Source organism: Mytilus edulis, chromosome 14 (assembly GCF_963676685.1).
Source record: "Mytilus edulis chromosome 14, xbMytEdul2.2, whole genome shotgun sequence".
NCBI classification, from domain to species: Eukaryota; Metazoa; Mollusca; class Bivalvia; order Mytilida; family Mytilidae; genus Mytilus; species Mytilus edulis.
Window position 1 is genome coordinate 21,724,508 of NC_092357.1, and position 24,880 is coordinate 21,749,387.

Consider the following 24,880-nt stretch of genomic DNA (forward strand, 5'->3'; position numbering starts at 1 on the left):
TCATTTTCATTTATGTCTAAGAATCCATCCCGCTGTATATATATAAAAATTACTCAAGTATCATGCCAGTACAAGACTAGTAATAAAAAAGAAATATTGTCACTTTATATTGTATCGCCATAAACATTAGTAATTAAAGAGCTCTCAAGTTGTGTAAAACTTTTTATCTGGAGGTACTAAAAGAACGGAATGTTAATGAAATATTGGCACCTTTTGTTTAAGCCGACAACACTTTTTGCGATTTTAACCTTAATTTCATTTCCTTTCATGTCGAACAATCCGTCATGAGTTTAAAATGACTAGTGTAAAACCATCCAAACGGGGAAACCAACGGTCTAATATATATATAAAAAAAGAGAAACACGTATAAATTACATAAACAAACGACAACTACTGTACATCAGATTCCTGACTTAGGACATGTGCAAACATGTGCAGAAGCGCACATATATACAAAACAAGTGATATCTTCAATTGAAAATGTGTGTTGCAACTAATAAATGTATGACTACATATATCGCTTCACACGCATTTTTTATAACAAAAATGTCAAAATTAAAGACATGTACCCCAAATGGAAAACTGTATGTATATGCGAACATATTATTTATAATAGCATCAGTAGTAAGTAGCCATCTTTTTACATCATTCTTTCGGCAAATTTATCTTTATCAGGTCCAGAAATATCATATACGCAGCCAGTCATGTGACAAGAATAGTCAGTGTATGAAGTATACCATTATTCTCTTTAAAATAACACAATAGATCAACACCGATCGAGACTGGTCGAGACTGAGTTGAGCCTATTTGAGACAGGTCAAGACTGGTCAAGCCTTGGTCGAGACCATTTCAGATTCAACCAAAACTATCAAGTGCTGAATCAGACTTTTTAAGTCGAGACCAAAGTCGAGTACAGTAAAGTACAGATAAGTACTATCGCGATAATGTCGAGTTCAATCACGTAAATGGTCTTTTCCAACTCTGATCATATTGTTGCCATAGCAACATGGTATGCAATTTCATTAAAAATTTTTAAAACAAATCAATAAAACATATAAATGTATAAAATGTTACAAGGCACACTAAAAGGTGGCTTATAAAACGAAAACAAATAATTCAATATTTTAGAAACTGTTGATTAAAGAACATATCTATACGATATGGGTTTTTTTTATTGATAAAGTTCGTACGGTTGCCTATAATTGCATAATTGCCTTCATCCGTTTCATTTAAACTTTGGTTGATAGTTGTCTCATTGGCAATCATACTACATTACCTTTTTTATATATCACTTATATTACAAAATTATCTTTCTGGTCAGGTTTACAGCCATGCTCAAGTAATACGTTGATGGTGTCAGCGTTTGCAAAATGTGCAGCGTACAGCAATGCTGTTTTACCCTGAAATGCAAAAAATATAAAAAAAATGATACAAATAATTGGTAATTGTTCATGTTGTTTAGGAACAGCGAAATTGTCCGTTTATGAATTAAGAAAATATTTGACTTCAATTTCCTTATAAAAAGTTAACCAAAGATGAAATTTAGCTATAATGTTAGATCCACTTTAGTCTTGGAGTTTGTCCCGAGTTTTGACACTAATACCCCCTTTGCTTTTAAATTTTGGCCTTGAATGTCCTTGTGAATGTAGATCTAAATAAGCGGTAAAATATAATTATATGTTTTTCATAAGTTACAAAGAATTTTCAAAACATGAATATACTGTATTTATTTCCCCAATATTTAATTCTGAAAACCTAAACACAAGTACTTGAACTAATATTAGAAAGAAGGAATATTAGTAATGACTTATATTATGTCCCTTTAATTTCAAATTGTATGAAAATATAAGTCGTACAAATGTTATATTAAATGATTAAAGTAAATGAACATGATGTTACATTTGAGTAATTGAAGCGTAAAACTTTAAAAATCACATAGATGGCATACAAATGTCATAATTGACATATTTTATAAATATAAACTGGTTTATTCATCTACTAACATTTGCAGCGATGTAAGCATGTAAACGGTTTGTTTGTAAGATTATTACTGATAAGAAAAATAAATATTTCTGAAACTTGAAAAAATTGAAAGTCCTTTCAAATGAGAGATAGCACTATTTCTTTTGACCTAACTTAAAAAATCTATGATAGTATAAGTCATTGATATAAAATGTTGTAATTAAGGTATAATTGAACAGGTACAAAAAAAACCTATGTAATATTTTGTTATATTTGGCAGCAAATAGGCTTTCACCTTCTGCTGTTGTGTTTTCTATAGTCGGGTTGTTGTCTCTTTGACACATTCCCCATTTCCATTCTCAATTTTGTTTTAGTATTAAACGTTGCATTGTGACAATCTCGGGGAATACTTACAAAAATAAACAACTGCGCCATGAGCGCATGATACGCCCTACATCTGGTATGGAAGTTTAATACAATAATCATTAATAGTTTCCGAGAAAGTTTTAAGCAATAACCATATATTGTTTTTGAGATACGGCGGGAGTAAACCCCCCCTTTTTTTTTTTTACAAAAACCTCAATGACTCAAAAATAAAATTTTGAATCATCATTACAAATTATACAGATATTAAGATTGATATAATAAAGAAGTGTGTAAAGTTTAAAGTAATGAACATAAATCATTTTTGAGATACGGCGCGACATGTAAAAAAAACCTACCTCTTTTTTACAAAATACCCAATAACTTAAAAATGAAATTTTGAATAATCACCAAAATGTATACAGATCTTAAGAGTTATATAACTAAGAAGTGTGTTAAGTCTTAAACAATAATCAAAAATCGTTTTTGAGATACAGTGCGACATGTGAAAAAAAAAACCACACACCTGTTTTGGTTACAAAGTGCTGTAACTCAAAAAGTTTTAATTTCGTTTTCACATAAAAGAATACAGATCATTCGACCATCATAAGAAACAACTATATTAAGTTTCATGAAATTTGGATAAGTCGTTCTCAAGTTATAGTGCGACATGTTGACGCCGGACAGACAGACGGACAGACGGTCAGACGGACAGACAGACGGACAGATGGAAGGATACCGGACATTTGTATACCATAATACGTCCCGTCAAAATTTTAACGGGCGTATAAAAAATCACACCATTTTAATGCTTTTTTGAAATTTCATGTTTAAAAATATTTTGTATTTGTAATCCTGTTATCCATGGTGAATTTATGTGTGTACGACTTCATACAGTGAAATAAAGCACTACAATCTGATGACTGTTACTGATTTTTTTCTCTGACAGCCTTTTTAAGAATTGATCCATCTGAACATGTTGTTAAAATATCAAAGTCATTATCATGTCATAACTGGACGTAATTTTATAATCAAATATAAAAATAAAAGCACATGACAAATACCTAATATAAATGAGAATATGAGAGGAGCTTATATTCCAGTCATATTTTAAAAACAATTGTCTTGTTGTTAATCTTTGACCACAAGATGAAAGAGTAGTGTTATCTTGGTATGTGTCCAATTGCTAGTGTTGGCTTCTATCTGTACTTTTGTGTGGGGTAATTGTTTTTAATATTTTTCAAACTTTTGCCAACTGCCAAAAATAAAACCGGACAAGCAAAGCAAATTTTAAATGAATCAAAGTTACAAAATGCTTGCAAAACAGTTGATGTTTTTCTAATCATCGGTTTTCCTTATGGCAATACTCATGCTTGTTTGTGTGTTTGATTGGATAATGATTTTGATTGCAACCTTTCGATATTTTACTTTTTAAATCAATAAAAATATGAGTTGATTTATATTGCTCAAATAATTCAGCAATATTCAAACCCGATTGAAGCACATAAGAAAGATTGGAAACAAGGGTTATAATCACGAGAAATCACATAACAAAACACTATAGAAAACAACAAGTTGTTAAATGAAAATGCAAAAACAAATTAAACAAACCAATTATTTCAAGACAACACAAGCGTTGACTATTCTGCTGGCAATACGATCAAAGACAAAACTTTGATAATCAGTGGTTTTGTCAAAGTTTAAAAAAAAACTCAAAAAAGTTACAAGAGTATAGCTTTGAAGACCAGATGAGTGTCTCAAGAACAAAACATCTGATTAGTCGCACTCAAATCATGTTTGAAAGAACAAATCAAAGACAAAATTAAGGAGCATTAAAAACCAGACATTTCTCAAATTGTGTGAAGATATTACATATATTACCGAGTTATCTATTTTATCAGGTTTACCGTCATACTCTATTAATACTTTGATGATGTCTGTAGTAGCGAATTCTGCCGCACAATGCAATGCTGTTTTACCCTGAAATACAAAAGAAAAATTATTCATATTATACAAATGTTGTATTGTTTAGGAAGAAGAAATTGTTCGTTAATAAATTAATAAATAAAGAAACTCTGGATAATACTAACTGAAGATGGGTTTGGATAAGTTACGGTTCGTTTTCGGCACGAAGTTCGTCACGTTTTTCGGCTCTTACGTATACATGTCTTATGCACCCTATTCTTTCAAATGTTTTGACTTGAGCGTTCCTGGTGAGCGTAAATACAGAAATGACATCAGCTAGATAAAATTATCAATAATAAAAAAAATGTTTTGATTTTACAAAGAATGTTTGAAGTTCGAATTTACCGGAAATTTTCCCAACATTAAATTTAGAAATCCCGAAAAAATATTACTTTAACTAGCACCAACAGGGGGAACGATAATCAGGACAAGTATTCTGTCTCTGAATTTCAAATAGAATACAACTGTCCAATTCTTTGAAATTATATATCAAAGAATTAAAGAAGACGATTGCTCATGGTATTTCATTGACGTAATATATGTATAACACTTTGAACATCATTTTGGCGTCTTATTAATGTAAAAATTGCCATATCTAATAAAACAAAACCCTGTTTTATTCATCTACTAAGATGTACATGGATATAATCAAGACGTTTACTTTTATAATTTGTGTTAGTAAATGATTTGTCCTTTATAATCTCCACAAGTTTACTACTGATAAACAAATAAAGTGAACTGAAACGGGAAACATGACAAGATTTTTCATAAATTGACAAAATACACTTTTTTTTCAGCCTAACTACATAAAACTAAAAAATGTTAACAAACACTGTTAAATAAATATTGATTTCAGCCAAGTAGTTGCAACGTATGTTTTTTCAACTATCAAATGCCATTATATATGAGAAACCCAAATGATCTTATTACTATGGTAACCATGGCTGACTTAGATTTTTTCAAAGTTAATCCTTTAATAGTTATGATAAGCTTTAAAAAATCTCTAATTTCAAACAGGTGATTTTTGAGTGAATTCATGATTATAAAACTTACACATATCATATTTTCGATAGTTTACTAGGAACTCGAATTCTTTTCCTATTATTAACAACTGTCATACACGTGAGAGGTTTAGCTAGCTATTTAACACATCATTTATTTTGTTGAATGCCTGTACAAGTGAGGACTATGGCAGGTGTTTGTCACTTGTTCTGTTGATTGATAGAGTCTGATATTGTCGGATTGTACGGACTCCTCTGTTTTTGAATTTGTATTGTAGTTCAGAATTTTTGCTATACTTATATATTTGTAATACAATGATATATAAACAATGAAATGAAATATACTATAAAAACTATAAAAGAGATATATGCTCATATTTTCCACAGTAAATATCAAATACATGTTGATTTGCTGATATGGTAGTAAAGGAGACACCTCATTTTGATTTTCACATGATGCATGTGTTGGTGAGTAACATAAAAAAAAAATATGAAAACATCTAAACTTTTAGATGTACGAATTACCATGATTATTAAATGTATAACTATGGTTATTGATTTAACATTGGTATATGATAAAGATTTGTGAATATGTATATACCGGTACAAACATGGATTTAAGTTTTAATAGTTTGAAACGCAGCCTGATGAGACTTATATTTTGATATTGCACAAGGACATGTTTTTATCAAACGTTGTACGGTTTTTAATCGTCATGGAACTATTTTTTAGGACACACCGTAATCCTTTGTGTTTTTAATTTGTTTATCAATTTTGCTGATGTTTACTAAAGATCGGAACAGTCAAACATTTTCAATTTTGATCTGGTTTACTAAATGTTCCAATGTTTAACAAAACTATCAAATTTCAGAATGTGAACTGTTTAACATATATCTTTTGTTAAGCGTCTGTCAATGTTATAGCTTTCAATGCGGTAGGTACATGAGGTACATGTATTTCAGATTTGTTAATGTGACTGTAAACTAAGTGTGTCAACACCTTGTTCTTACGTCTTTTCGTTTTGACAGTTTATTTAACATTGAAACGCACATTTTTTATTAAGCTATATTGACAGCATCAGTCTTCTCGGAAAATAATCTTTATAATGAATTAAAAAACTCAATCAGGCATAGATTACCTTAGCTGTTTTTGGCAAAACGTTTAGGAATTTTGGTCCTCAATGCTCTTCAACTTCGTACTTTATTTAGCCTTTTTAACTTTTTTGGATTGGAGCATCCCTAATGAGTCTTTTGTAGACGAAACGCGCGTCTGGCGTATATACAAAATGTAGTCCTGGTATCTATGATGAGTTTATTTACTGATATATGAAAAAATCGAGTATACCTCTTACCTGTCTGTTTTGATGTTTTAAATTACAATCCCATTTAAGTAACATTTTAACAATGTCCACTCTGTTACAACAGCAAGCTAGTTGTAACGCCGTGTCACCCTATAATAATATTTAAAAAAATAGAAATGTATTTGTTGTTGAAAAGGTTAGCCTCCGTATGTTCTGAATTAATGTGATGTGCTCATAAGACTGAAACAAACATACTGATAGCTTTTTACAACGTTATATTATGACAGTGAGGCCAAATGCTATGAACACTTGATATATACCTGCTTTTATTACTAACTGCTAAATGATACTCATTAATTGTAAGTGACCGATCAGAGTTTGTCAAATATGTTTACTGCATAAATAAATGAAATGATGCAAAACAAATTTTATAGATTAATTTGTGCAAATTTCTGACCACAGTCGTTCATTAACAAAACATCATTTAGAAAGGTAATGTGTACAAAAAGAACCCTAAGACGGTTATAAGACTACATTTAAGGATATTCTTGACGCTAAATGGTGAAGAAAATTATTTGTGAAACTTAAGAAAGACTAGCAGTAGCGTGTCATTTGATACCTTACGTAGATAAGAAAGTATGATGGAAGTATACAGAAAACGAGTGTAAACATAAAAGAAAATGTCCGAAAAGAAATTCCCATTACATGTCAATTACCATCAGCTCTTTATTGTTAAAGATTTAACTTACCGAGTTGACATGTGTGCAATTAACATCAGCACCTAACTGTAGATATGTCTTCACTCCGTTAACAGACCCATTTATGGCAGCATGTATGAGTTTCTGTCAGGACAAATAATTAGTGTTAGTAGTTGGTACATAATGTATATTGTTTTACAGCCGTAATTCTTACATTTATCTTATGTCAGTATAAAGTCATTTGTGTAGTTTAAATATGACAATAAAATGCACAAATTGTGATGAAATCATTTTTGTAAATTGGTTATGAACCTATTTTGTTATTGGTAAATAATTTAATTTTGGATGTAACGCGTCATCTGATTGGCTGACGTTGTTTTGTTTATCAGCTGATAGACATCATTTTGTCATGTGTGCGTGACGTCGTAAACTTTTTTTTCATAATTGACTCCAGTTTAAGGTAGATACGATGTCTTCCTCCATCTTTGATTTTGAAATACCAGAAATCAATCGGTCTAGATCTTTAATAAAATGTGCACATTTAAAGAGTAGTAGGTAATTCATGTGTTAGAATTTTCATTTCAATATAGAAAATGACATGTTTCATCATAATTATGGTTATATTTTACCAAAAAGAACAGAATACTTTTGTTTGATTAAATTTTTTCCAACTTTGCAACATACGGGGAGGCAACTCAAATGTAAGGGCAGATAATTCAGATAAAGTTACTTTTACAATGTTATGTATTAGGAATTACCTATTTTATTATATAGCAGAAAATGAGTCCCGTGACTCCATTTTCTCTTTTTCGTATCTGAAAGCATAATTTTATAGCTATCTTTTCGTTATCTATCTCAAAATTCTATGGTGTATTTTCGTTGTATGGCAGAAAAATTGAGTTTTCCATTCATAATTTTGCACAACCTGAAGCGTGAAAATAAGCCACGTGACCCATTTTTTTAAAGCATGATATAAACTACATTTTGACAAATTATTAAAAGTTTCTATGGATTATAATTTAAACACCCATCGACCTTAAGACTTAAATTATAAAGAAAAGGTCAATTTGAAATAACATAAAAAATGTTGTTCACACTTTAGAATAACCCGCTATGCAGGTTATTCAGTATGCACCAAATTTTTTATGTTATTTCTTCACAGGCAGAAAAAAAAAGAAAAAATTTGCAGTCATTCATTAATTAAAAAAGTAATTTCAGATTTTGGCGTCGAAAAATATTCTTTAAAACTTCTGCCAACCTCTAAATGTTGTAAAGAGTCATCCTTTAATTAACAATAATGTACGTTTCAACGATATATAGAAACAAGGGTAGATAGACAATATTAAGAAGCAGTTAAGTTAAGAATTCAGACGAAGTGTTGGTATATTTTCCCTTTTATGCTGGTCACGATCTATATTCTTGAACTTATATATTGCCGTTTACATTTAAAACGGAAAAGTGTACTATATTGATGTTTTTCGCTGCATTGAAGACCTATTGGTGACCTTCTGCTGTTGTCTGTTTTTGCCTTTATTTAGGTCGTGTTATTGTCTCTTAGACACATTTCCATTTTCTAATTTATTGGTTGCACCTTATAAGATAATAACAATCAAAACCAAGGAGTAAACAAAGACATCTGTTTCTCAAACCACGCCTATTTTGGAGAGATATATAATATTCATAGATACTTTTATTTGTTGACATACTGGTTCCATGATATGATATCTATATTTCATCTAACAGAGACATAACTTTGGACTGTTACCAGTATAAACATTCTATTGTTGTGAAAATGAATTCTGAAGTAGGCATAAAGTAAAGATATGGGGTAATACAGAATTCAACTTTAAACTTTCACAAGTTCTGGGCATATAAATAATGAAAATATGCCGCACAGCCCTATGCTTTGACTTTTGAATAAATTAGTAGTGCTTTCCATTCTAGAATATTCTGGTTCACGAAACTTCACATTAAGGTGTCACAGTTTTAGCCGCAAAGGGAGTTCCTATGGGAAATTGCATTGTCTACATTTACAGAAATGCAACCTTTTAACAGGTTGAAACTTATGTAATCCCTTAACCATTTTTGAATGTAAAAGTAAATATTTTTTTTTAGCATAGACGCTTTTGTTAAAATTTTGTCAGGTTCATGTTTATTCTTGTTATACATTACCCTGTTGAGAGTTTCTATATCTTCCATATTGGTCTTTGAATATCTGTAAATAACAGAAAACATACTACGTATAATAATGACATACTGTGATTTTCGTGGATGACTTTATTAACAAATTTAAGTGTACAACGAAATAAAACAACCGTTATCCAAATCAAGACATGGAAAGATTCCCATGTAAGTTTGACTACTAAAGGAATATATTTAATATCGCTAAGTCTGAGAATACTACAATAGTAGTCAAAAGGCAAACGCACCATGAACTAGAACTGCAGGCAGGATTATACACATCTAATCTTTAAACTGTACAACTTCTGATTTCATAATTCTTATAAAAATATTGTTCATTGATGAAAGTCAGATTTCCGGTATTGATATGCTAAGATGAAGTGTTCATTTGACATCCTCATAATTCTCGTACATATGGAAAATGATAATTTCTTGCAGGGCTTGCTTTTCATATGTATTAGTTTACCATTAAAAAATACGTTAATACCATTTGTTTGTAGTCTTTAATCTGTTGATCACTTTATCTCGGTTTGAATTTTCACACATACATTTACCAAGATATACATGTATATATGGAATTTGTAATAGAAATAAAACGTACATTCAAATACAAGTTATACACTTATAAAGTATTACAGTTTTGTTTCATCTTTGATTGTAAAAATTTATATGCAAAGTGGTCAGGAATATACATAATTTGGTGTTTTTTGTATCATAAGAAGTAAAAATGTCCGGTCCTTCTATTTTATATCAAATTGTCAAAAGGCGTTTTATAAAAACTATTGTTCATACTTATTTAAAAACAAATTCTGTTTTTTGTGAGTGTTGCAATGGCTAAATATGATAAAAGACAAACAGACAAAACAATAGTACACATGACACAGCATAGAAAAATTAAAAATAAGCAACATTAACCCTACTAAAAACTAAGGGTCATCTCAGGTGCTCCGGACGGGTAAGCAGATCCTGCTTCACATGTGGCACTAGTCGTGTTGCTCAGGTAGCAATACACAGTTAGGAGTTTAGTTTCGCATTTTGGCCCCTGTGGATTTTTCAAATAGGAAAGTTATTGTGTAATAAAATTCATTTTTAGACAGATGAGTGCTAATTTAGCCTTCAAAGATGGTTTATAAGTGCACCAAGATTATTTTTTACATGTTTTATGGGCTGTTTTCTGTTTGACAGTCCGTATTTTCATAGCTAGACCGGTCATCGGTCCAGAAATTAATGTACTGTTTACAAACACTCTTTTTCTACACGAAGTTTTTGACGCAATTTTACAAAAAAATGAGACGAAAGACATGATTTTCATTGGATTTGCTGAATGATATATGTACACAGTTTCAGAAAAGGTATTACTTCAAGCGATTGAAATTTTACTTTTAGCCAAATTTTGGGGAAATATGTGGATACACCGAAAAGAAATTATATTTTACCATTTTATATACTGGATATAAAATCTATAGAAGATTCTGATTACATACATATGCCCATATATGACACAAACAGTAAGCTTGATATTGCAAGAAAGCAATGAAAAGGGGAGGGTAAAATTCATGAGGGCAAATTTTAGTATTTTTTCCTAACTGTTTATTGCTACCTCATGTTATAACAAATTCGGTAAATAGTATAATTCGGTAGGTTACATTCATGAAAGAGAAGGGGATTGCAGTTACGACGTAAGGAACATATCAGATATCATCTGTGAAATAGTTATTCCACAACATTCAACCAACTCGTTAAGGCGTCCGTAAAATTTACGAATGGATGATTTCAACTTCACCATGTGTAAAGTGATCCTGGTAGTGCATGGTCCACTTATGTTAAAGACATGACTGAAAGTCAACAAGGTCTACTTGAAACGAGAATAAAAGTCTGTATAAGTGATAGGACAAACGACTATTTTTGTGATTTCAGAGCGATTTGTTTAAAAATACTTAAACCCCTAACGGGAGGGATTTTGCTTGATATTCATAGGATGAAGACATAATATTTTAATCAGTCTAATTAAGGTTTTGAGTTGACAAGCCAGTTAGTGCTAGTAATCCTTTGTTATTGTCATTTTGTTTAGTTTCTTTTGCTACTTATTCTGACATCGCACAGGGTTGAGATATCAAAAAAACATATTTAACACCACAACATTTTAGCCAGTCCCAAGTCAGGAGCATCTGGCCTTTGTTAGTGTTGTATGAATTTTAAATTTAGTTTCTTGTGTATAATTTGGAGTTAAGTGTGTCGTCCATTATCACTGAACTAGTATACATATTTGTTTAGGGGTCAGCTGAAGGACTCCTCCGGGTGCGGGAGTTTCTCGCTGCATTGAAGACCCATTGGTGGTCTTCGACTGTTGCCTGCTCTATGGTTGGGTTGTTGCCTCTTTGGCACATTCCCCATTTCCATTCTTAATTTTATACTTAACACATCAGAATAAAAAGCCTGGTAATTTCACTGCTAATATCGGCATTTTTTTTTTACTCCTTATAAGTTTTGTGTATGACTCCATGATCAACTCCTACTCAAAGTGTAAAGTTCATCAACTGTACAATAATAAATGATTTTGTCTCCTTTGTGAATGAGTTTAATCAATTACTGCTACATTCAAAACAATATACTGACTTATGAAATATCGTTAAAGACCTCGTGCTGTCTGTTTTGGAACTTAATTTGGCTTCCTTTATATTTTTAATAGTCTCTCTGTATCATTCACGTGTGAATACTGAATTATTCAAGAATATGACAGTTGTTATCAATTCGTTTGATGTGTTTGAGCTTTTGATTATGCCATTTGATTAGGAACTTTTCGTTTTGAATTTCCGTCGGATTATTTTCCATCTTTACACTTTAGTTTTGCTCACATGTTTGTTATATAAAAAGTCCTCACATGTTGGAAGTTTAACTTTAATGCTGAGTACGTAATGAATTATTTGTTTAAGGGGAAACGATTTGTTGTGAACATATCAAATAGGTCAAGGTAGAATAATGATTGTACAAGTTGTTATCTTTTTCTCGGTAAAAATTGTACTAGTAATTACTCGTACAATTGCATTTGTACAAATAATAACTTTTATAAGGGCATCATACAAGTAATTACTTGTATAAAATATGTGTACAAGTAATAACCTGTACAAAATAATAAAATGTACACGACATATATAACAATGATAATTGTTAGGTTTTAATTAACTGATAATCAAATCAATATTCATACAAAAAAAAACATTCAAAGGTTCAATACCACTGTTAAATTGGTAACCTTCTAGAATACGTTGAATAAAAGGATCGATACATTTACCGAAATCGCATCACAATACCGGGGTTCGGTAACAACATCTGCGTAAAAATTGGGATGTGCTGTGCTGTTCGAAATAAGTGTTCAACAAGTGGGAACATCAATATCCGAAAAAAAAATTAACAATAGAGAAAGAAAAATTATCGCTTTTGTTGAACATTTTTGTGTAGAGTTTTTCGTGGTAAGCTCAAAATTCTAAGGATAGGAAATAACCGTAATTACCGTTTATAAAGTATCGGCATTCCAATGGTAACAAATTGTGCCCCTCTTCTTGCCGACTTGTTTCTTTATTATTATGAGGCTGACTTCATACAGGAAGAAAGATAAGAAGTATGAAATATCCTTTAACTCTACTTTCCGCTATATAGATGATGTTCTTTCACTAAATAATTCAAAATTTGGTGACTATGTCGAACGCATCTATCCCATTGAACTAGCGTTAAAGGATACAGCAGATACAGTTAAGTCGGCCTCATATCTTGACCTACATCTAAAAAATGACAATGAGGATCGATTGAAAACAAAACTTTACGACAAAAGAGATAATTTCAGCTTTCCAATTGTGAAATTTCCATTTCTAAGTAGCAACATTCCAGCACCTGTATACGGTGTATATATCTCCCAATTGATACGATATTCCCGTGCTTGCATTTCCTATTATGGTTTTCTTGAGGGTTGTTGCTCAGAAGGAAACTATCAAATCAAGAGTTCCAAATGGTGAAATTGAAATCATCTCTTCGTAAATTTTACGGACGCCATCCCGAGTTGGTTGACCATTAGGGAATAACCGTTTCACAAATGATATCGGATATGTTTCGTACGTCGTAACTACAATCCCCTTCCCTCTCATAAATGTGACCTACCGAATTAGACTATTTACCGGATTTGTGATCACATAAGCAACACGACGGGTGCCATATTTGGAGCAGGATCTGCGTACCCTTCCGGAGCACCCGATATCACCCTTAGTTTTTGGTGAGATTCGTGTTGTTTATTCTTTAGTTTTCTATGTTTTGTCATGAGTACTATTGTTTGTCTGTTTGTCCTTTTCGTTTTTAGCCATGGCGTTGTCAATTTATTTTCGATTTATGAGTTTGACTGTCCCTCTTGTATCTTTCATTCCTCTTTTATAATTGATTTATCAAAAGTAAGTTCAATTGGATAAATCTTGGCAGTATATTAAGAAAATTCTTGATCATATAACTAAAAAATATCATCAAGATAACAGTTAAACTAGTGTTGTTGAATTAATCAATTAAATGCAATTAAGCTGGTTCTTTAGCCATTCACTGAAATTCATAACAGTAAGAACAATTTTGCTATTGAAGGGCGCAATTGGTTCCTATAGGCATTCTAACAATTTCTCGATTCACTTTATTATAGAAACGTACATAAATATTTTCAAAGAAATAGTTAACATGTAGTTCGTTTTTTTGCAGATATTTTTGAAAAATGTTTAACGTTAACCATTGAGAGAGGGTTGAGAATCCAGAGCGGAACCATTTGAATAAGCAATAACGTCAAAAGTATTAATTGTTTTATTGACTTACACTGTACATTTTATATCACTGCTTACAAAAGATTTAGAACAATTATTGAAGAAAAAAGTCGATTTTTCAAACAATTGTCCATGAACGCCATTCCATCATTGCTTAAGTTAATATAAAAATAAGAAAATGTGATATGTTGGCTATGGCTACTTTATTGATCAAAGTTCCAGTTCGAAGTTGGAGCAAAAAAGACCCATATAGGCGTTAATATAAAATTGCAATCCTGGTATCTATGATGAGTTCATATTAAAGTCGGCTACAAAAGGCCCTGACAAGACAAATAAACATGTTTTCCTGTTGATTGGTCGGAGGAAAGGTATATTGCTTGATCAGTTGATTGGTTGGAGTAAAGGTATATTGCTTGATCAGTTGATTGGTTGGAGTAAAGGTATATTGCTTGATCAGTTGATTGATTTATTTGTAAAGAGAATAATTTTATATATTGAATAATTCATTTGTGTGTCGTATAGTTTATATCAACAATGTTTTGAATTTTCCTCTCACATACATTGTATAAACAAATACTAGATTTTATCATACAGGTGTCTGATGTTGTCTTTCCCAAACACACTAGCCTACATTCACAGAGATACGATGCATACCAACCTCACAGTTTTTCTCAAATGCAAGTATACCATTCATTTTATTAATATTAAAATTTAAAGATTGGATGACGAGAGCAATTATATATATATCTAAAAGTTAAATCTAACTATAATATGTATTTTCTTAAGAAATTATTAACAAAACAGACCACGATTATTTAAATGATAATAGACATTTAACATTAAAAAAAATAAAGGTATACATTATAGCACAATCAAAATCTGTAAATAGCACTTGTAATTATATTCAGGTAGACTGCATCGTCACAAACGTTACATGTTTAAAGGTTAAACATTTTGTTCCGTTAATTCGTAATTTGAATTAGAATTTAAGATTGTCTGTTGACTGTATATTGATATAGATATACGTTATCAAGATAAGCGACTAAAGATGTTTCTTTCTTGAATCATTTAGTTTATGTATCTTAATATATTTTACAAATAAACAACGATAAAATCATTTAACAGTACAAATACAATACAAATATAAAATATTTTTCTCCGTTGAAGAAGAAATACAGAATTACTACTTATATGAATATTTAACCGTTGTACATGTTCATAATTATCTATAACATTTATAAAGCAATATTGAAAATGGATATACACGGTTTATCTACTAAAACGGGTATGGAAATCATGATTTATTCTTCAGGTAAAATGAGATTTTAAACTTATTTCCAGAAATGACAATTTGCCTTTGATCAACTCTTTGTTTACTTTTGATTACGTTTTTTACGCCTTAGTGTTTGTGCTTGCTTAATATATATTACGAGTTAATATAAAAAAGAAAATGTTGTATGATTGCCAATGAGACAACTATCCACAAAAGAACAAAATGACACAGACATTAACAACTATAGGTCACCGTACGGCCTTCAACAATGAGCAAAGCCCATACCGCATAGTCAGCTATAAAAGGCCCCGATAGGACAATGTAAAACAATTCAAACGAGAAAACTAACGGCCTTATTTATGTAAAAAAATGAACGAAAAACAAATATGTAACACATAAACAAACGACAACCACTGAATATACAGGCTCCTGACTTGGGACAGGCACATACATAAACAATGTGGTTCTGCGCAACTTATTTGTGTTTTACTGCCACTGCCACTGCAGTATTAAGAACGTATGTGTTGACAAGATATATGTTTGACATGTTAATTTGATAAACTAATTGTTTACATAACCATGAATTCCTCGGAAAAGATTTTTTTTTTACGCCAGGAATACATCACAGTAAAATTTGGCAAAACCTTTTTGATCATCAAAGCTCTTCAACTTATAACATGATTTGGTATTTTAACATATTGATTAGAACGGAGTTGATGAGTCTTTTGTTGAAGAAACGCGCGTATAAAATACACAATTATGTCATCTTTTATGAGTCTATACTTTAAGGTATTTTTACCACACTTCAAATTTCAATTCTACATCACATACATAACACACCTATGCTTGTCTTACCTTGTTTTTGCGAAATTTATCAACTCTCATACAATTCCTTAACTAACTCCATAATTCAAAACAACAAGGCAGTAAACTCGTAGCCATTTTGTTTTTAACTTAGATTCCAATTCATTAACTTTTATATTATTGTTGCATCTTGATTTTACCCCTAATATATAGAAATATAAACTTACAAATACTATATCAACAGTGTCTTATGTCACCTTTAACAAGTATACCAGCCTATATTAGACTATATTTAAAGTTATATGATACATAAAAACTTCATTAGTCTTTTCTCTAATGAAATAAATCGTATCGTACCATTCACTAAATTTATTTTATATTGTAAGATTGGATGTCGATACTTAGTATTTAAAAGGTAAATCTCACCATAACATGAATATCCTTATGAAATATATCAAGAACATTTAAATGAAAATATACATTAAACATCAAAATATGAAGGTAAGGGACTAAAACAATTGTACATTCCCATTAAAATGTGTAAATACCATTTTTAATTGTATTCAGGTTAACATGACTACATTGATACAAACAGTACTAGTTTAAATAATAAATATCTTGTTCCGTAACGGTAACTCGTACTTTAAATTTCAAATTTAGATTGAATAAAAGTTGATATAGCCATATGCTTTTACTACATATCTTGCTTTCCTCAATCTATTATTTCATATATCCGTATAGATTTTGAAATAGTTTACAAACAAACAACTTAAAATAATTTAACAGTAAAAATAAAATACCATGATTGTAATCTCAATACGTTTTTTATTATATAAGTATTTTGCCTTTCACGCAGAAGTGAAAAATGACTACTTGTATGTTTTTTTTTAACGTTTAAACATGCACTGATGTATGTATCAAATGCATAATGCAATTATGAAAATGAACATTTCATCAGATTATCTACTTAACCGGATATATAAAGTTATCTACTTAAAAAGATATATAAGATTTTGTACTAAAAAGGGTATAGAAACCTTGATTAAAGACAGGTAAATGAGGCTTTTAACTTATTTCTGGTAATTCAAATGTCAAAACAGAAACTATAACAATATCAATATAAATAAATGAAGGTTAGATAGAGATGCATTACATCAGTCCTGTAATTATTAAAGTACGGACTACTGAGCTGGTGATATATCCGGGGACTGATAGTCCACAGGAAGCGGCATCGACCAAGTATCCGGCCCATCATAAAAGATTAAGTGATCGATTTTTATCCATTTAAATTTATTATGGAACTAAGACATATAAGAATAGATTTTCATGGGGTGATTATAAGTTATGGCTTGTGAAGTAAATGATGTAAGGCTAAGGCCGTTTTCACACCAAACGCCATGTACAGTAAACATATTTACATTTAGTTTAATGTAATGTACACTGGTTTCACATTAAATTTGTTCACATCTATACACTTTTTTTTTATACCTGTAGATACGATTTGTTCGTATTTGTAAACTATACAATTGTCATTTAAATGTTCTTTACGTAGAACTGAATGCAAAATTTTCGGACAACTTATATCAGTTAAGGAATTCCATTTCGCTTATTAAAGAAAGAGGATGGATTTTTCCTTGAAAAATATTCTGATCTCCAATTTGATAAAAAAAAAATGTTCTAGTCATACCGATGATAAAAAAAATATTCTGAATCCAGAGTTAACCCTTACATTAAAGACATTATAATGTTAAATATTCTAAAAAGCTTACTCAGAAAAAAAACATACACTCCCAACCCCAACCATGTTTTTGAAGTAAAGTGGTTGCTCTTTAATGAAAGCCATTTTAATGATTTGTAATAGTTTAAAGATGCTGAAGATGTCTCGATTACGCATTAAAAAAAGAAGGCTGCAGCAACGTGCTTACAGACAAAGATAAAGGATTGAGATATTAAGGACCACTACATTTATATATTTTCTGTTTGTTTCAAATGGTATTTCTTCTCCAAGGAGTATTGGGCAAAGGTAGGGGGTAATATTTTTAAGTATTCTAACGGATCTGAGATACAAGACACACAATACAATTTACTTCACACTTTTTTTAAGTAATGCATTTATGAGTGAATCGTTGTTTGAGTAAAGACCAGTGGCAAATATTTCTGTGTACGTCCAGTCGATTCGGGAAACCTTTTCAAATGACTTATGTGTTCCGCAATGATGATACTTTGAGTCTTGATAAGGGATTAATAAAGCTCCTATTTTTTTTATAACAAATAGTTTATCAATTTAGAAAAATATTTCTGAACTTTATTAATATTTGTTATAAATATCAATTTTATTCAAAAATCGTTTCTTCTTTAAATATACATCGTAAAATTAACCTACACAAGGCCTACATTGACTATCGACTGCATGTAGACAAAACATGATTGCAACTAAATGTAAACATTGAGTTTTATCAATGGGAACGTATATGTGTTTAGTTAACGTGTGAGTTACACTAACACAACACCGAGTTTAGGTCAATGTGAACACGGCCTAAAATAAATGTGTTAGTCATATAATTAAAGCATTTAACATATACTTATTACAGTATAATAATAACATTAAATTAACGTGAATTCCATATTTCTCCGAAATGGTGTTTAGCGGGCTGATATGAAAAAAATATCACATGCTTTTCCGTAACCTTATCGCATTCCATTCCGACTATGCTCCGCAAATTCCGGAAAATTCGCTTGAATGGAACGATTTCGTTGAAAACATTACATTTAAAGTAGGGTCAGAATTAATAATTAAGAAACAATATATTTTTTTCAAATGCACAAAAAATAAATAAAAATGATGTATTTTTTAAAGTTTCCAACATGATTTCGAAAGTGACTTTACAAGTTTTAATTCTTTTTTATCGTCAATATAAAAATATATCATGCTGTTCTTTTCCTCTGTTGAGACATATGATAGTAAGAACAACATTTGTAGTGCGTAAACTTTTCATTTTTTGAACTTCTACATGAGAACCATTGAAGAAGATGTGGTATGAGTTCTAATGAGACAACTCTCCATGCAATTTACAATTTGCAAAATTAAACCATTATAGCTCAAAGTACGGTTTTCAACACGGAGCCTGGTCACACCTAACAGCAAGTTATAAGTGTAAAACCATTCAAACGAGAAAAAAACTAAAGTCTAATCTATATAGAAAACGAGAAAAAGTAACATTTATGAGCCACATTAACTTTCGACAACCACTGCATGTGACTGTTCCAAGTCAGTAGTTGTCGTTTATTGCTGTGTCACATATTTTAATCATATTGTAGATACATTTGGCCGTTAGGTGATTTTTGTTTGAACTGCTTTACATTTGTCATTTAGGGGCCATAAATAGATGATAATGCGATATGGGCTTGGCTTATTGTTGATGATCGTATAATGACCTTTCAATTGATTGTCAATTTCTGTGTCATTTGGTCTCTTGTGTATAGTTGTGTTATTGGAAATCATTTCAATGTTTTTTATATTTTCTTAAAGTTTTAGATATTGAGAGTTTGATCTATAATGGTCCTGCTCCAATAAAACCCTTGAACTATCTAGGTGGGATCAGTGGATGATCCCGCCATTTTTAAAGGAAGGGGTTCTAACTTAAATTATTGGGTTCAAACCGTGTGTCCCCATTCAGAAGCATTGATCTGAAAAACAAAAGGGGGTTTAAACCCACGGAACCCCCTTGGATTTGCTTCCGGAAAATTTGTATTTTTGTAACCTTAAAAAAAATTCCTTATAATAAATCTAATCAGAATAATGGATAGCATACATGTACTGGTGAAATTGTTCTTGTTTTTTACATTATTGTTAGAACATTGGTAGGCAAAAACAACTGCTGAGATGTATAACCTTTACAGAAAATTTTAAAAGGCAAATCAAATCTTGATATAGAAATGAGCAATATATTTATGTTGATTCCAAATATTGTTTACAGAGAAGTTTATTCATAAATAATTGACGTATGTAATGATAGTTTAACAGTATGATACATTTATTTTCAGCTCACGACAGCATTCAATGCTCTTATTCATAAATTTTGAATTGCCATGATTAGATGGAGACTTAGTGGGAAGACATTTTTACGGCCAGAAATCGCCTTTAAATTGAGCCAACAAAAGACACAAATAAATAATAAAATTTAACAAGATTTATTACACAGGAGTTTACAAAATATATTACACAAATATTACTGTCAACTTAACTGTCAAAATATGAGTCCAATCTTTTATCTTTATCTGTATCCGGAAATCTTCTTGGGAATCCAATTAGAATATTACGTCCACTACTAAAGTCACAAGCTAGTATGATGTTGTTTGTACAATGTAGAATAAAACTGTCAATCCAAATGCTGTGAATACTAATGTCTATCGATGTCTCAGTCTGAAAGTTTAACTTTAGTGTCTGTATATATATATAGTTGTCACGGAAATCTCTAGAACATTCTATAAATGGAAAGTCCTAGAAAACCATAACTGAAGTTTGTGGAAAAATGTAAAAGTTTAAATAACGCATCTTTTCTTAGGATCATTTTGGAATCGTTATGTAAGTCAAATGAAAAGTTCTAATCATTCCATCAGTATCTGTGATTGTTCCAGTGATTTCTAATAAAATTAACGGTACCAATTTTCTTGCACCAGATGCGCATTTCGACAATACATGTCTCTTCAGTGATGCTCGTGGCCAAAATATTTGAAATCCAAAGCTGATATAAAAGATGAAGAGCTATAATCCAAAAGGTCCAAAAAGTATAGCCAAATTCGTGAAAGGAATCAGAGCTTTGCATGAGGGAGATACATTCCTTAATTTATAATAATTTCTATCATTTTGTAACAGCAAATTTTAATAACAAAAAATCCGTATTTTCATGCCAGTACCAAAGTACTGTCTACCGCGCTGGTGATACCCTCGGGGACTAATAGTCCACCAGCAGAGGCATCGATCCAGTGGTAGTAATAAAATTAACGGTACCAATTTTCTTGCACCAGATGCGCATTTCGACAATACATGTCTCTTCAGTGATGCTCGTGGCCAAAATATTTGAAATCCAAAGCTGATATAAAAGATGAAGAGCTATAATCCAAAAGGTCCAAAAAAGTATAGCCAAATTCGTGAAAGGAATCAGAGCTTTGCATGAGGGAGATACATTCCTTAATTTATAATAATTTCTATCATTTTGTAACAGCAAATTTTAATAACAAAAAATCCGTATTTTCATGCCAGTACCAAAGTACTGTCTACCGGGCTGGTGATACCCTCGGGGACTAATAGTCCACCAGCAGAGGCATCGATCCAGTGGTAGTAATAAAATTAACGGTACCAATTTTCTTGCACCAGATGCGCATTTCGACAATACATGTCTCTTCAGTGATGCTCGTGGCCAAAATATTTGAAATCCAAAGCTTATATTAAAGATGAAGAGCTATAATCCAAAAGGTCTAAACCGTACAGTTATAAGATTATTTTTAAACAACTATCAGGCCACACAACACAAATTAGGCCAACATAAATAAATATAATAGTTACAATTTCACAACAACATTTAACCTTCTGTTTAGGTTATATCAAAGTAAGGAGATGATTGCTAAGAAGCAGTATCAATCAAAGAACTAATAAAGTGGATGTAAGACAATAACATATAGTCACTTATTAAAGTTCTCGATAAGAAAACAAAAATGATTCAGTTCAATTGAGAAAAATAACAACCTTGGTATGTTAATGCTGGTGGACGTTTCATCCCCGAGGGTTCCAGCAGCCCAACAGTCAACATTTCGGTGTTGACATGAATATCAATAATGTGGTCGTTTTTATTAATTTCCTGTTTACAAAACTTTGAATTTTTCGAAAAACTAAGGATTTTCTTATCCCAGGAATAGATAACCCTAGCCATATTTGGTACAACTTTTTGGAATTTTGGATCCTCAATTCTCCTCAATTTTGTACATGTTTGGCTTTATAAATATTTTGATAGGAGCATCACTGATTAGTCTTATGTAGACGAAACGCGCATCTGACGTACTAAATTATAATCCTGGTACCTTTGATAACTATTTTCACCACTTGGTCGATGCAATTACTTGTGGACGTTTCGTCCCCGAGGGTATCACTAGCCCAGTAGTCAACATTTCGGTGTTGACATGAATATCAATAATGTGGTCATTTTTATAAATCTCCTGTGTACAGAACTTTGAATTTTCGAAAAAGTAAGGATTTGTTTTATCCCAGGTATAGATTACATATATAGTAGCCGTATTTGGCACAACTTTTTGGAATTTTGTATTCTCAATGCTATTTAATTTTGTACTTGTTTGGCTTTATACATATTTTGATATGAGCGTCACTGATGTGTCTTATGTAGACAAAACGCGCGTCAGGCGTACTAAATTTTAATCCTGGCACCTTTGATAACTATATTACAACCAACATATATATGAAAAAGTAAAATATCATTTTGACAGATGAATCAACGATAACCAATGAATTATAATCTTCTTACTTGGGAAAAGAAAAAGTAAAATTACAAAACTACTGTACTCCGAGGAAAATTCAAAACGGAAACTGCTCATGAAAGATGTGTTTGGATTAAATATTGGCTCACCAATATGAGATTTTGTTTTTCTTTTCGTTTAAGAAATGCAGTGTAGGAACGGTTCTTGAGGGCTTTATCATAATATTTGTCATTCAATATATAGGTAATGTTTGACGCTTCCAGGCTGAAACCTAGGCAGTAAATCATGGGGAAAGAGATGGAAAAGAAGGATGGTCAATAAAATATAGAATTTATAAATTAAAAGAGAGACACAGTTACAAAACAATAACTTAGAAATTGATTATCTATAATAGAAAATTATTTTTACTTGAATAAAATTGAGAAGAAAGATTAGTAATGTGTTAAAGAGACAACAACCCGACAGAAGAGCAGACAACATCCGAAAGCCAACAGTAGGTCTTTAAAGCAGCGAGAAACTCTAGCACCAGGAGGCGTGCTTCAGCTGACCCCTAAACAAAAATTTATACTATTTCAGTGATAATGGACGTCATACTCAACTCCGAAACATACACAAGAAACTAAAATTAAAAACCGTACAAGACTGAAAAAGGCCAGAGACTTATGACTTCGGACAGGCGCAAAAATGTGACTTGGTTGGCAAAATCCTATGCATGTAATTCATGAAAACCAAAATTACTTAAAACTCGCAAGCAATTACAATTACAGTCAAAACAAAGAATTCAATCAGGATTTTCTTCTGTATGATATATCAAAGAATTTGATTGGGAAATTCTGCATGATTCTGACCCCTGACAAGTGCACTTCTCTATACATGTAAGGTTTTGTTGTAATCTATCACATGACTTTTTACATGGAGATTCCCTCTTCCAAACACTACTGGACGAAAAAACAACTGTCCATACCAGTAACAGTCGTTGTACGACTGTTGAATGACTGGAGACGACTGTCAAATCTGTCATATTTCGTTGCAACAGTTCATTTATGTCTGTCCCAACCTTTTTACGGGTTGTGAAAGTCAAAAAATGCTACCAACAGTCATTTAAGAACTGTTGCAGTGGTTTACAGTGTTGTCACAGTCAAAATCTTTTTATTACAACTTTCTAATAGTTGTGGCAGTCAGACAATGCTTGTAACAACGTTTTTAGAGTTGGGATAGTCGTTAAGTGTTTGTTACAACTTCCTTAAGGTTTGCCCAGTCATTAAATGTTATTTCAAATTATAAAAGATTAACACAGTCGTTAAATGTTTAAAACAAACGCTTCATAGGTTGATACAGTCGCTAAATGTTTTTAATACAAATATGTTAGCGTAATGATAGTCGATCAGTGTAAAAAACAAATCACGTCTCACCCGGCTCTCAAGATTTGATATAGTTGTGAAATAGTCCACAACTTATACTATTATCATCTATTGTGCGGTTGTTAACTTGCTTTGCTTTTTATTCATTTATTTTGCGATCGTTGTTTGTCTTTTGTCGTTTTCCGTTTATTGCCCTTGCATTTGTCCGTTCATTTTTGACATGTGCGTTTGACTTTAAATAATCCTTTAGGTATCCTTATTTTTTATTTTATAATATTTGTATATAACATTTCCGTTCATAACTGGTTTTAAATATCAGAAGCTTTCGTTTAAAATAGAGTTTTGATATTATTGCAGAAGAATGAGAAGATGATAATGGATTCATTCAAAATACTTGAAAAAGTTTTGATAAATTCTGTGGAATAGAAAATATACCATGGGTGTACATACCTGAAGTAAATCTAAAGATTATGACCAAGTTACCAAAATTGTACAGCATAATAAAACAGTTTTAATTCGATTTACTCCCTGAGGGACATTTCCGATTATTAAAAAAAATAATTAATCAAAAATGTAAAGTTTCATTAAAAAACGGAAAAACAATTCTTCACCGTAAACGATTTACCTTCTTTAATTTTTTGTCAAAAAAAAAAGGACCTCAGGTCGGCAAACTATATTTTTACACAGGAAACTACA

The 24,880-nt window shown here is 31.2% G+C and overlaps 1 protein-coding gene across 1 annotated transcript in view; it reads right to left on the bottom strand.

Moving 5' to 3' along the window:
• Nucleotides 1-16,649, bottom strand: part of LOC139502804 (uncharacterized) — a 52,779-nt gene extending 36,130 nt beyond the window's left edge. The window contains exons 1-6 of the mRNA XM_071292381.1: nucleotides 16,562-16,649; nucleotides 9,462-9,504; nucleotides 7,341-7,433; nucleotides 6,643-6,741; nucleotides 4,207-4,305; nucleotides 1,302-1,400 (exon numbers count right to left, since the gene is read on the bottom strand). Of these exons, the coding sequence (XP_071148482.1) occupies nucleotides 1,302-1,400; nucleotides 4,207-4,305; nucleotides 6,643-6,741; nucleotides 7,341-7,433; nucleotides 9,462-9,488 (417 nt within the window). The 5' untranslated portion in view covers nucleotides 9,489-9,504; nucleotides 16,562-16,649. The remainder of the gene's footprint in view (nucleotides 1-1,301; nucleotides 1,401-4,206; nucleotides 4,306-6,642; nucleotides 6,742-7,340; nucleotides 7,434-9,461; nucleotides 9,505-16,561) is intronic.
• Between the last annotated feature and the right edge of the window lie 8,231 nt (nucleotides 16,650-24,880).